General features: G+C 53.7%; 1 protein-coding gene across 8 annotated transcripts in view; it reads left to right on the forward strand.

The window, feature by feature from the left end:
- AGPAT3 (1-acylglycerol-3-phosphate O-acyltransferase 3) overlaps nt 1-13,003 on the forward strand; it is a 68,616-nt gene extending 55,613 nt beyond the window's left edge. For all 8 annotated transcript variants that reach the window (XM_054713586.1, XM_054713585.1, XM_054713589.1 and 5 more), the window contains 7 exons: nt 395-564; nt 1,104-1,265; nt 2,096-2,249; nt 2,751-2,853; nt 4,829-4,904; nt 10,166-10,364; nt 10,654-13,003. In XM_054713586.1, the coding sequence (XP_054569561.1) occupies nt 395-564; nt 1,104-1,265; nt 2,096-2,249; nt 2,751-2,853; nt 4,829-4,904; nt 10,166-10,364; nt 10,654-10,742 (953 nt within the window). In that variant the 3' untranslated portion in view covers nt 10,743-13,003. The remainder of the gene's footprint in view (nt 1-394; nt 565-1,103; nt 1,266-2,095; nt 2,250-2,750; nt 2,854-4,828; nt 4,905-10,165; nt 10,365-10,653) is intronic.
- The last annotated feature ends 548 nt before the right edge of the window (nt 13,004-13,551 follow it).

Here is a 13,551-nt window from a genome sequence, read left to right on the forward strand (position 1 = left end):
CAGGACCCCGCTGGCTGTGCCCACACCCACCCCTCCCCCATTCTGTGGATGAAATGGGCGCTATGCCATAAACCCACGGCACATGTGGAAATCTTCACTGGACATAAGATAACCATCTAAAATGCGAGTTTTCCTCATTCTTTTTCTGCTACTTTCTGGAAGTTTCATTTGTCTTCTCCCCAACTTTTGCTTAGAGAAGGTAATTATAAGTTAGGAAAACTTATTTTATTAAATGTAAACCACCCAAACCCATCTGTAGCCCCAAAGCCCAGTCCGGATGAAATCCTGGAAAAGCCCCGCCCGCGGCAGCGCTGGGCCTGGCCTGTGCTCCTGCCCCGAGGGAGGCTCCGGAGCGCGGCTGCGTGCCCACGCCCCGCCCCCCGTGTGCCCGCAGAGCTGGTCATGCTGCTGGAGTGGTGGTCCTGCACGCAGTGCACGCTCTTCGCCGACCAGGCCACCATAGACCGCCTAGGGAAGGAGCACGCCGTCATCATCCTCAACCACAACTTCGAGATCGACTTCCTGTGCGGGTGGACCATGTGTGAGCGGTTCGGGGTCCTGGGGGTGAGTGATGTGGGGGGCCCAGGGAGGTGCTGGCCTGGCTCTCTGGGGCCTGGGCTTCCTCTCCTCCAGTGTTAGCCCCTGGCCCCTGAGCTGGGGGTTGGGCACATGGCTGGCCGAAGGTGCCTCGATGGCAGGCTGTCCAGGCTCTCCTGAGCCTTTCCTCTCCTAAGCCTTACGTATGACCCTGTGAGTCCCCAGAGCCTCAGTGAGCCGGTGCCCAATGCAGTGTGAACACCCTGAGCCAGGCCAAGGGGTCCCACCGCAGTGAGCGCCGTGGGGAGCGTCCCTGCCCTCCTCAGGAAGGCCCGGCCTTGCTGCCAGTTCCCGTGGCTGCGTCCTGGGCACCCTCCCTCTGCCAGGCCTTGGTTTCCTCATCTGTAGGAAGGCACGCCTGCGCTCTCAGGTCAAGCCGGTCCCAAGGGCCCACACTCAGGGTCAGGGTGCCCCCGTGGACAGTGTAGTCACGACCACCACGCCAGTCCTGGGGCACCCGGGCACCTCCCGCCGAGAGCGCACTACCTGCCCGCTCCTCCCTGCAGAGCTCCAAAGTCCTGGCCAAGAGGGAGCTGCTGTGCGTGCCCCTCATCGGCTGGACGTGGTACTTCCTGGAGATCGTGTTCTGCAAGAGGAAATGGGAGGAGGACCGGGACACCGTCATCGCAGGCCTGAGGTGCCTGGCCGACTACCCTGAGTACATGTGGGTGAGTCCGTGCACATACGTGGGCCCTGGCACGGGAGGCTGCACTGGCTGGTGCCACCTTACACGTATGACCGTGACCTGCATCATGAGTGGGAAGGCCAGGCCGATTCACAGCAGGGCCTGGGGGCCACCTGCTCCCACTGCGACCATTGAGAGCCAGAGCCGGGAGGGAGGGGGGCACCTCCCTGCACAGCAGAGTGGGGTCCCCTGGGAGGAGAGGGTGCCCAGGCAGCACGCAGGCTGAGGAGCCCCCTCTGCAGGGAGGGTCTTCTTTAGAGGTGGTTCCAGAGCGACCCCTAGTGACCTGCAGGTCAGGGTCGGGCGTAGAAGAGTCACAGGGCACGTGACACAGGACACGGGACGCGGGACACCACCTGTAGCAGCAGCCAGGGCCTGGGGCTCGGGCGGGCTCCCAGGCCCCTCAGATGCGTTTGGTGACACCCGCCTGGAGTCATGGTGTCAGGCGGCTCAGATCTGTGTCTCTGTCTCGCCTTCTTTCTGGCCTCTGAGCGCTGCCTCCTTACTGAGCGTTTCTACCTCCTGTGTCTTCCGCTCCAGCCAGAAGGCGGCTGCCCGGGGACCTGCACGTTTCCTTCTTTCCGTTGCATGCTCTGAGAACAAGCGCAATGCTGTTGGCTGTTGGGGAGGGAATTTGTGTGTGGGGAGGATTTTAGGGCAGGTGGTAGCCCTAAAATAAAAGAACATTTCAAAGTGCCTGTCCCTGGAGTAGCGCTGTCATTTCTGCAAATCGGACAGCAAGCGTCCTGCTGCCGGTTAGGATCCCTGTGCGCGGGAGTCCTGCGAGCCCCTGTCCCTGTGTTCCTGCCCTAGTTCCTCCTGTACTGTGAGGGCACGCGCTTCACAGAGAAGAAACACCGCGTCAGCATGGAGGTGGCCGCCTCCAAGGGGCTGCCCCCCCTCAAGCACCACCTGCTGCCTCGCACCAAGGGCTTCACCACCGCGGTCCAGTGCCTGCGCGGGACAGGTAAGAGCCCGCGCCCCCGAGCCGGGGCCGCTGGTCCTCCCGGCTCCGCGCAAAGCGGGAGATGAAAGCCGTCAAACACGTGAGTGAGTTCCATGGAGACTACAGGACAGAAAAGGGAGGCCCGTGTAAGCGGAGTTAACATGTTGTAAGATCCTGGTATCGTTTTTGAGGTGATAAAATGCTAGTTAGTGGGAAAATAACTAAAATAATCAAAAAGTATAAAACTGAAAACCTTATAAAGGAAAAAAAAAATCTAACTAACCCCAGAAGAGACAAGATGAAAGAAAGGGGCAGAGAGCAGTTAGAAGAGGGCAGAGAGTGGATTTAGATGCACACACGCCAGTAAGTAGTCAGTGAGCCCAGGAGATGTGATCAGTCAAATGCCCAGCTAAACGTGGGGAGTCGGCAAAGGGAAAATGCCCCGCGTGAAAGCCCGCTGGGCTCTGCGTGGGGTGAGGGGTGAGCGGCGGCCTGGCTCACCCTGCACCCCGGCCCCCACAGTCGCAGCCATCTATGACGTCACTCTGAATTTCCGGGGAAACAAGAACCCGTCTTTGCTGGGGATCCTCTACGGGAAGAAGTACGAGGCGGATATGTGTTTGAGGTGAGCTCCGTGCCCAGCGGGCACCCCATCCTGCCCGGTGCCCCCTCCTGTGCCGTCCCAGCCCCAACACATGGCTCCCCTCACCCCGGGCTTGATGCTGTGTTTCTGTGACCTTGGTTGGCACCCGTGATTTCAGCCCCAGAATTTAAGGGATCTGAGTCTGTAAGAGTCCAAGGGAGGAGGGTCCGTCTTGGGTTTCACCCCGAGTGGCTCCCGGAGCCAGTGAGACGCGACAGAGTGAGGCACCCAGGTGTCCGTGCTGAGCCGGGCTTTGTTCTGAGAGGCAGGCAGGGCCTCTCACGGGAGCGACCTTCATTCCTGTCGCACAAGATCGAGGTCAGCGACCAGGAGAGGGGTCCCCGGACGGCGACTGCGTGTCTCATGGTCACGCTTTGACTCTCCAAGTGTCTCTGGCTCATAAAGAGAAGATAATCGATCCCCAAAATATCTTTTAAACTTAAAACAGTCTGGGGATTACTCTGTTAATAAAATGGTGTTGTGACTTTGACTCCAGCTCAGGAGAGAAGCCCAGGCAGGGCTTCCAGGCTGTCTCCTGTCTGGGTCTCCCCGGTTGAACGGCCAGTCCCCCGTGTCATTCAGACATGCCCCGGAGGCAGGCCCTTCCCAGGTGTAGAGACCACACAGACGGGCTCTGTGTTAGCGCCCTGGCCTGCCATCCGACCACAGCGACTCCGTCACCATCCTGGCCAGGGTGATTGGCGAAGGCTCAGACAGGCCTCTCCATTGCCGTCTGGAGAGCTTGACCAGCACAGCTTTTAAAGAAAATACCGCCCAGTCGTGGCCGCGTGGTCAGTTGTCAGAGCATTGGCCTGTGCACCAAAGGGTGCAGGTGTGATTCCTAGTCAACGGCACATACTTGGTTGCAGCCATAACCCACATACATCCAAGTTCTCAATTTTTAGAGCAAAAAGTTTGAGATATCTTAAAACAGGACATTCACGGCTGGCCATGGACCCTTCGCCTGGCTCTCCTTTCACTGTGGGCCCCTCTGAAGTGGCAGCCGGGCCCCTGTATGAGCTGCATCTCACCTGTGTCCCCTGGTGAGTTATTCTGGCTCAGGTGTGTGCTGGTGATCTTGAAGTACAACAGTTGCTGTGAAAGTGGCTCTTCACCCCAGCTGGTTTGGCTCAGTGCCTGCGGACGGAAGGGTCCCGGGTTCAATTCCGGTCAAGGGCATGTACCTAGGTTGCAGGCTGGTCAGGGCCCCTGGTCGGGGTGTGCGCAGGAGGCAACTAATCGATGTGTTCCTCTCACATTGATGTTTCTCTCTGCCTTTCCCTCTCTCTTCCACTCTCCCTAGAAATCAATGGAAAAATAACCTCTGGTGAGGATTAACAACAAAAAGAGAAAGTGGTTCTTGTCCTGCTAAGCTTCCAGGTGGACACCTCCTCTCATGGGGCTGGCGGTCTAGCTGGTGATTAGGTTTATAAATAAGTTAGTGTCCTAACCGAAGTCAGCTGTTTGTTCATTGAGGCTAAGTTCTAAACCTCTGTTGTTTTTCATATTTGAAACAAGTAGATTTCATTTGTGAAAGACACAATCTTCTTTGCCTGATGAAAGACTCCAAGTCCTAATTATTTCCAGAGTGAACTGATAAGAGAGACCAAAACTCCTGCTGAAGTTAATAAAGGGTCACCCTTCGCAGAGGAGCTGGGGGCACGGCCTGCTCACTGCACGGCTCCTGGGGACCCCTTGTGACGTCCTCCCACTATCCCACGGACGTAGACGCGGCTTGGCCCCCTCCGCAGCGCCCTGCAGGCCCGCAGAGCCCAGGCTACCTCTGGGGGACGCCCAAGGAGAAGTTACTGGGATGTTTGTGTGTTTTTGGAAAGTGAGAGTGAGGTTGATGAGCAAAAGCAGGCCAGCAGGGCGCCCCGATGCACAGGTGTTCCCCCATTTTCAGTTTGCTGTCACCTACGCATTCACTTTGCTCTCAATCTTCTTCATGAAACAGGAGGTTCCCTCTGGAAGAGATCCCGCAGGATGAAAAGGAAGCGGCTCAGTGGCTCCATAAGCTGTACCAGGAGAAGGTAAAGGCGAGCTCCCCCGGGCTCTCAGGGAGGCAGCTGGCAGGCCGACTCCCTGTGGGTCAGGAGTTCCCAGATGCTTCTTTCTAATTCTTTTCTTTCGTTTTTCTCAACTTTTGAGAAATTAACAAACTAGAGGAAAATATAAGGGTAACAGTGCTTATGTATCTGTGGCGGATAATAATTGATCACGTTTGTTCCATTTTTTCATGTAAAAGAACTTATAGATATATAACAGATGTATATATGTGTATGTATATGGTTTGCAAGAAGAAACACGATATAGATGACATGACAAGATTCATATGATCACACCCAGCCCCATCTCCATTCCCGCATGGCATGCCTCATTCCTGACTCTGAATTCTGTTTTATTTTATATATACAAACATACAGGACACTAGATATTTGTTTTCAGCACTGAGGGAGGCTTAGATAATCAGAAAATCCTTTCTGTATATAACAAATACTTTGTTAAATGCATTGATGAGCTTGCAAGAAAATAAGGGAAATCTCTAGGAATCAAAAAAAAAAAAAAAAAGGAGATGGATGCCCTAGCCAGTTTTGTTCAGTGGTTAGAGCATCAGCCCTTGGACTGAAGGGTCCCGGGTCTGATTCCCACCCAGGGCACATACCTCAGTTGCAGGCTCAATCCCCAGCCCTGGTTGGGGCGCCTGCGGGAGGCAACAATCGATGTGTCTCTCTCTGTGTCTTTCCCGCTCCCTTCCACTCTAAAAACCAGTGGAAAAATATCCTCGGGTGAGGATTAACAACAACAAAAGATGGAACTAGACCTGTAGTAAGCCTGGGGCTGACACAGCCACATTCTCCTGGTGGAGTTCGCTGGTCTCCTTAACCTAAAGTCTGCCTGCCTGGAAACAGAAGGCAAGGGTTTGACGTTATTCAAGGCAGAAGTTGGAACTGGAAACGCGACTGAAAGCTGGAGCCCTCTGAGAGCTCTACCCTCAGAAAAGTTAAACAAAGAGCATTGACCTTCCAGCACAGGGAAATGACTGAGCTTTCCTTTCTGGTCTCAAAAAGTCCCCCTGGTAAGTCGCAATCACAAGCCTGCCTGCAAACAGGTTTGGGGTTTGAATTTACACTCATAACATAGTTCAAGAACAAAGAGAAAATATCAGCATAAAAAGTGGTTCCAGGCAAATCTCTCTGGAGTTCCTGGGAGAAGCATGGGCAAAACTGGAAGAACATGACTCCAAACCTAAGCTGTCCATGATTTGCTCAGGTAAGATTGTGCTGGAGATGAGCTCAGAGCCAAAATCCATCATGGGCAAGACAGACAGAAAAACGAAACACCCCAAAAACCTCAGCTAAGGGAACTATTAGACAGAGACTAAAATCAGTATTTTTGAAATGATTAAGCACAAAAGAAGGAACTGAAAAGAAAAAAGCAAGACCTATGGAAAAAAATGAGTCAGATTTGGGAAAAACCAAGTAGAATTTACAGGCATGAGAAATCTCGTCACTGATAGTAAAATCTTAACAGATTAAATACCAGATGAGATACAGCTAAAGAGAAATGAATAGGAAAGATTTAGGAGAAATTACTCAGAATGCAGCCCGGAGGAAGTGTAACTATGAAAAGAAGGCTAAAACGTATAGAGAATAGACTGAGAGGTCCAGTAGGTAACTATTAGAAGATCCAGAGAGAGAAAGTAGAAGGAATGGTGAAGAGCAGTTGTCACAGCTAATAACCATAAAACTGTTAGAATTGATGGACATAGATTTCATCAGGTTCACGAAGTACAGTCTGGGATAAGATAAAAAGAAAAAGAAATTCATCCCTGCTTGGCAATGAAATTCCAAAACACCAAAGACAAAAGAAGATCTTAGAATCACCAGAGAGGAAAGACATACTGCCCACAAAGGAATGACCAGGAGGTTAGCAGGGACATATCTCTTAGTACGTATCAGAATCTCTTAAAGTATTACATATTTTATCCTCTTAATAACCACACACACATTATACATACACATAAAACATAGTAAACCCAGAGGAGAACAAATAAAAATAGCATAAATGATTTAAACAGGAAGAAAAGCTACAAAAGAGTGAATCAACAGCACCAAAAGCTTTTCCTTTAAAACTATTATAAAATAGAAAGCCTTGGGCAAGACTGACCAATTAAAAAAAAAGTGATGACATTAATAGGAATAAAAAAGATCACACAACCAAAGAGTAGAGAGTGAAAATAATATGAGAGCACTGTGACTGGCTTTATGCTCACACATTTGAAAACTTAGATGAAACGTATAATCTATACTAATAAAAGAGAAACATGCAAGTTAACCATCACTCTGCTACACCCACAAGCCACGCCCATCAGCCAATCAGGAGTGAGTATGCAAATTAACCCAACCAAGATGGCGGCCGGCCACGGAGCTGGAGAAAGCAGGAGGCTTGGGTTGTCCCGGCAATGGAGGAAGCCAAGCTTCTCCCCCGCCCTGGCTGGCCCTGGCCTCCGCTCAAGGCTACAAAGTTTCAATTATAGAAGATAAATAAATCCTAGATACTTGCTTCCAGCCGGCCCTGGCCTCCACTCAAGGAGGCACTGTAAAAAAAAAAGAAAAAAAAAAGGAGGGCCTGGGACTTTGGGTCACCAGTGGGGGGGGGGGGGGTGATCAGGCTAGGATGGGATGGCAGGGGCCGTTGGGGGTCAGTTGGAGGTGATCAGGACAGCAGGGGGAGCAGTTTGGAGTGAGCAGGCCAGCAGGGGGGCAGTTGGGGGTGAGCAGGCTGGTGTGGGGGGGCACTTGGGGGCGAGCAGGCTGACAGGCAGAGTGGTTAGGGGCGAGCAGGCTGACAGGCAGAGTGGTTAGGGGCAATCAGGCAGGCAGACAGGCAGGTGAGCGGCTGGAGCCGCCAGCAGTCCTGGATTGTGAGAGGGACGACCGACTGCTGGTTTAGGCCCGATCCCTGTAAACCGGCAGTAGGATATCCTTCGAGGGGTCCCAGATTGGAGAGGGTGCAGGCCGGGCTGAGGAACAACCCCCCCCCATGCACAAATTTCGTGCACCGGGCCAATAGTTTTAAAGAACAATGTAACTCTCTCCAGAAGAAAAAGAAAGCCCTAGCCAGTTTGGCTCAGTGGATAGAGCGTTGGCCTGGGGACTGAAGGGTCCCGGGTTCGATTCCGGTCAAGGGCATGTTCCTTGGTTGCAGGCACATTCCCAGTAGGGGGTGTGCAGGAGGCAGCTGATCGATGCTTCTCTCTCATCGATGTTTCTAACTCTCTATCCCTCTCCCTTCCTCTCTGTAAAAAGTCAATAAAATATATTTAAATAAAAAAGAAATAGAAACAGAGTGTGCACAGGCAGATAGGCAAGTAGACCTTGGATGCACCAGCTGGCAAAGGAGAATGTGTCTCTGAATCTCCATCAGGTTTTAAAATTTTGAAACTCTGTGTAAACAAAGTGACAGGTGCAAGCAAGAGTATTTGTTCAGCAGGAAATGAGAAGTGAGCTGAGAAAATGAATACACAAATGCAATGTATCTATTTCCTAGTAATATACTTTTATATACGGTGGTGTTCTTCTATATTTTTCTTTTTTTTTTTTTAGTCATCATTGTTTTCTTATATCTGTTGACAGTGACATAAATGGGTCAAATTCACCCCTTTTAGATGCTGCATGGTGTTTCGCCATCTGCTGATACCCTGTCCCTACCTGTGAACTTTGCTTTGTTCCCACTTTGCTGTCCCCAGTGGGGCAGGTGCAGGTGAAACAGACTAGAGCGTAAACATGTACGCATGCTCCCTGTGGCCTGGGTGAGCTTTGTTTCCTCCTGAAACGGGTTGTGTACGTGGACACTGGATCGCAATATAAAACGTGGTCTTAATTCAGAGAGGTGGTGATCTGCCGCCGGGGAGGCGCGGACAGGTCCTGCCTTCCGGTTTTGCAGTGTGGCCTCGGCCTTGGTTCACCTTAACCACCACCTACGGTGAACACTCAGTGGGACCCCGGCAGCGCTGGGCGAGAGAGGGAGGCAGGTCCCGTCTGCTTAGGGTCGAGTGGCAGAGTGGGGGCGGCCAAATGAGCTTGAGAATGGCAGAAACGTGCTGGGGGCTGTGACGGGCCGGGCCTTCCGTCACCCCGAGGTGTATGTGGGGCATGAAGGTCGTGGGTGCTCCGGACCACGCGCGGCCTTGAGCAGCGGGGCGACTGTCGCCTGCCCACAGGTTGGATGAGGCTGTGAGACTTCGTGTTTGTTAAGCCCCTCCCCCCATTTTTTATATAACACTAAACGTAACTGTAGAAAATCAAATGTGGAAAATAAAATGGAAAAAATAAAAACAGACGACATTGCCCTCCTCCGTGATCACGTGGGTGCATCCTTCTAAGCATGGTCCTACCCACATAGCCAGTCCTGCACATGTTTTGTTTAAATGGAATAACCCGGCACTTTAAACGTCACAGCGCCACCCCTTGTTAACACGTCTGAGTGGTGGCTGCGGAGAAGTCTGCCCCGTTGGTGCCCCCCATCCCGGCCAGGCCTGCTCAGTGTTCACAACACGTTCCCCGCCGTGCCACTCCCGCCGATGCCCGCCGCGTGTCATCTCCCGTGTCTTCACGGGCGGCTCTCTCCCTGTCATTAGCCTGTAGGGATCGGAGGAGGAGAGGTGAAGTAACCTTCTAGGGGTGAGAACTGGCAGGGGCGACTGTCGCCTTTCCACAGGCTGTGCCCTGGCCACTGCCCCCCTGCCCCTGAGACACAGCGGGAGATGAAGAGGGTGCTGGCTCGCACCACCAGCGCTGGGGTCGCAGGTCCGTCCTGTGCCAGGCACAGACTCATTCTTTTCCTGGGAAATGTGTCAGGTCACGGGGGTTGTGTTTTTTTTTAATATAATTTTATTGATTTCAGAGAGGAAGGGAGAGGGAGAGAGAGATAGAAACATCAGTGATGAGAAAGAATCACTGATTGGCTGCCTCCTGCATGCCCCCTACTGGGGACTGAGCCGCAACCTGGGCATGTGCCCTGACCGGGAATTGATCCGTGACCTCCTGGTTCATAAATGGATGCTCAACCACTGAGCCACACCGGCCAGCTCAGGGTTTGTGTTTTTACAAGCTTTTGGTACAAGCTGCCAAGGTCTATGGGAAGGTCATGCCCCTTCGTCTCCCGCCCGCAGCACACGATTCTCCAATCCCCGGGGCACTTTACAGGAGGAGCCATGTTTCGGTCACCGCGTTCTCTCGGGGTACGAGCATGGCACGTAATGACACCGCTTTCCTGTGGACTCTCGCAGGATGCTCTGCAGGAGACGTATAACCAGAAGGGCGTGTTTCCGGGGGAGCCGTTCAGACCCGCCCGCCGGCCGTGGACGCTCCTGAATTTCCTCTTCTGGGCAACGGTTCTCCTGTCTCCTCTGTTCAGCTTTGTCTTGGGCGTCTTTGCCAGCGGCTCTCCCCTCCTGATCCTCACGTTCCTGGGCTTTGTCGGGGCAGGTAAGGAATATGAAGGCTGCCGCAGCTCACGCCCCGGGCCTGCCGTGCCCCCACGGAGGCGCCCAGGCCTGCAGACCATCGCGGTGCCTGGGAGGCATCAAGGAACCGGGATCCAGGCCTCGGGGCCTCAGCTGGGGCTCCAGCCACTCCGCTGCGGGAGTCATCTGCTCCGTGGGGACTGGGCCTGCGGGACAGAGGGCGGCGGGAGGGGCCTGCCTGCCACCCCACGGGCCTCCCAATAGTGATTTCCCAGTTGATCCATCTAACCCACCTTTCTCCTGTTTTAAAGCTTCCTTTGGAGTCCGCCGACTAATAGGAGTAACTGAAATAGAAAAAGGCTCCAGCTACGGGAACCAAGAATTTAAGAAAAAGGAATAATTAATGGCTGTGATTGAACACACTTAACTCGATGGTGGTGTCCGATTAACTCAATTAAAAACAGAACCACACACACAGAGGAAAAAAAGACACTTAGAAACTATTTTCTTATTAACTGGTGACTAATATTAACCAATAAACTTGAGCCAAGAGTAAAGAAATGAGAAAGCCTGCCGGATGGAGACTTCACAGCGCACCACCGCAGGGCCGCCTGTCGCTGTGGGAGACCGGGGCGCGGAGGGCGGCGTCTGCTCTGGGCGGTGGCCCCTGGGGTCGGGGATTCACCCAGCGCCATTGCTCAAGGACTCTGCTGGCCAGAGAGAGCCTCTGATGCTTTCTCTTCTTAAACTTGGGTCCCTTTTTGTTTGTACCTGTGATTTCGGGAACTCGCCCTGGCCCCTCGCCGCTCCCCTGCACCCCCAACAAACTCTCTTCACGACTCTTCCCCAGGCCTCCTGGGTGCAGATGTCACAGCATCTCTGGCCCCCAAAGCAATCAGCATCTTGGCTTCCAGACAGTAGGTGGGGAGCTGGTGGGGTCGGGGCACCGCGGAGAAAGTGCTCTGGGTGATAAGCACACACTGGGTGTCGGAGGGATGGGGCCTGTCCAGGGCCGGCAGCGGGCAGATGCTGTGCAGTTTCCTCCCTAAGCCTGGGTGTGAGTCCCCGAGGGTGCGGGGAATGTAGCTCCGCTGCCCTGTCTCCCTGTGGCCCTGACGGTAGTCCCTCTGCTGGGTGCTGGGCGGGGCCACGCTGGGCCAGTGCCCTCTCCCCGCCGCCCCAGGACCCGTGATGCAAACAGTGTCACCACCCAGTCTGTCTGCTAAGATGGGTGGAGACTGTTTACACAGGGCCCGTTAGCCTCTAGAGATGCTATTTTCACAGTTGATCTGTTGGTGGCTCTCAACTACCTGATGAAAATGAGCCGTGGCGAGCCTTCCCCCATCCTGCCACCCTCCCTGCCCCGAGCAGGCACACTTGTCTGGCCAGGGCCTGCTTCTGACCAGGTGGGTGGCCTCTTGGCCTGGCGGCGCCCACACCCACAGGTGCCCGGTGGAGTGTCTCCCCAGGTCCCCACAGCCTGTGCTTGACTTACGACCTCTCAGCATCCTTTGCAGGCTTGGCCCTGGAGGGAGGTTGATCCCGCAGATGGAGCCTGGCCGGCTGGAGGCTGCTGGGCAGACGGAGTGGGAACCAGGGCTTCTCCCGCCTCCCGCGGCTCCGCTCCGCCATCCCACCGCACACGGCTGCTTTGGACTTTCTTCTTAAACCTTCAAGTTGGTTTTTTTAAAGCCACATTTCCCGCCTCTTTTTTTAGCAAGGGAAAGAAAACTAATGGGTATTATCTCTGACACACTGTAACCAGCATTCCGAACAGAGTCAGGTTGGATTTTCTAGAAAAGTGGAGGAAAGAGAAATAAGAGAAATTAGAAACTGAATTGAAAGAAGAATAATGTACTGGCCCTAAGTATGTATTGGGGAAGATTTGTCAGGCTGGCATCAATGCTCTGTAACAACAATGCTCTCCTGAGGTTTAGGTTTGGTGGCCCTGACGGGCAGGTGCAGAGACGTGCACCCCAGTTCCACGCTGCTCGTGTCCCAGGGCGAGTGGATGCAACTCCTGTGGGGCTGAAGAGTTAAAACAGTTCACAATGCTTTTGTTTCGGAACTGCGCGTGCTTGCCTCTGTCCTGAAGCACAGTCCCCGCTCCCTCAGGGTTAGCGGCCACCTGAGAGTTGATTTGTCTTCATCCCACGCTGCTCACCTGTCTTCATGCGTGTTCATCTGTGTCATTTGCTGAGTCACAAATGCCTAAATCAGCTCAAAGGAAACCAGAGGGAGGGTCCTACTGGACGGAGCCCCACCGGGAAGCAGCAGATTTAGATCCTTTACCACTTAATTAATAGTCTTGGTTTCCCAGATAAGTCCCCTTCCCCTGAAATTAATTCATAACACGCGAATTCTACATCTAGGCAATGAATGAGCCGTGCAGACTCCTGTAAATGGAGCCTGAGACCAGGGTGTAGGTTTCCAATCTCAGTGATTCCTCCCGATTTAACATGGATCAGCTCATGCATTGAACACTGAGCCCTTTGGGAGCAATAAAAACTACACCAGGAGTGTGCAGCCTTTTTTTTTTTTTTTTTTGAGAGAGAGAGAGGGTAGGTTTTGCTTTTCATTCACTTCAGCAGGAAAGGGGGAGGGGAGCTCTTTTAATTTTTTACCTTAAATTAATAAATTGCAGAATTGTGCTTTTCTTTATTCTTTGCCTTTACACCCACTACGGAGTGCCATCTGCTGCTGATGGTGCCACGTCACATTCAGGCTGAGGGTGGGACAGGCCCTGCTGGTTGCAGTTGTGGTGTGCTCTCTAGGCGTGAAGGGCGGGTCCCGGGTCAGTCAAGGCCAGGAGGTGTTTGCTGCCCCTCCCTGCTGGGAGGGTGTCTGCTGCCCCTCGCTGCTGGGGGGGTGTCTGCTGCCCCTCCCTGCTGGGAGGGTGTCTGCTGCCCCTCGCTGCTGGGGGGGTGTCTGCTGCCCCTCGCTGCTGGGGGGGGGTATGCTGCCCCTCCCTGCTGGGAGGGTGTCTGCTGCCCCTCGCTGCTGGGGGGGTGTCTGCTGCCTCTCCCTGCTGGGGGGGTGTCTGCTGCCCCTCCCTGCTGGGGGGGTGTCTGCTGCCCCTCGCTGCTGGAGTGGGGGTCTGCTGCCCCTCGCTGCTGGGGGAAGCATTTGCTGACTCTCTCTCGGGTAGGCTCTGTCACTTGCTCTGTGCCTGGGAACCAGCCCCCTGCTCCTGCTGGGGGGTCGCTGGC

The sequence above is a fragment of the Eptesicus fuscus genome, chromosome 3 (genome assembly GCF_027574615.1).
Source record: "Eptesicus fuscus isolate TK198812 chromosome 3, DD_ASM_mEF_20220401, whole genome shotgun sequence".
NCBI lineage: Eukaryota > Metazoa > Chordata > Mammalia > Chiroptera > Vespertilionidae > Eptesicus > Eptesicus fuscus.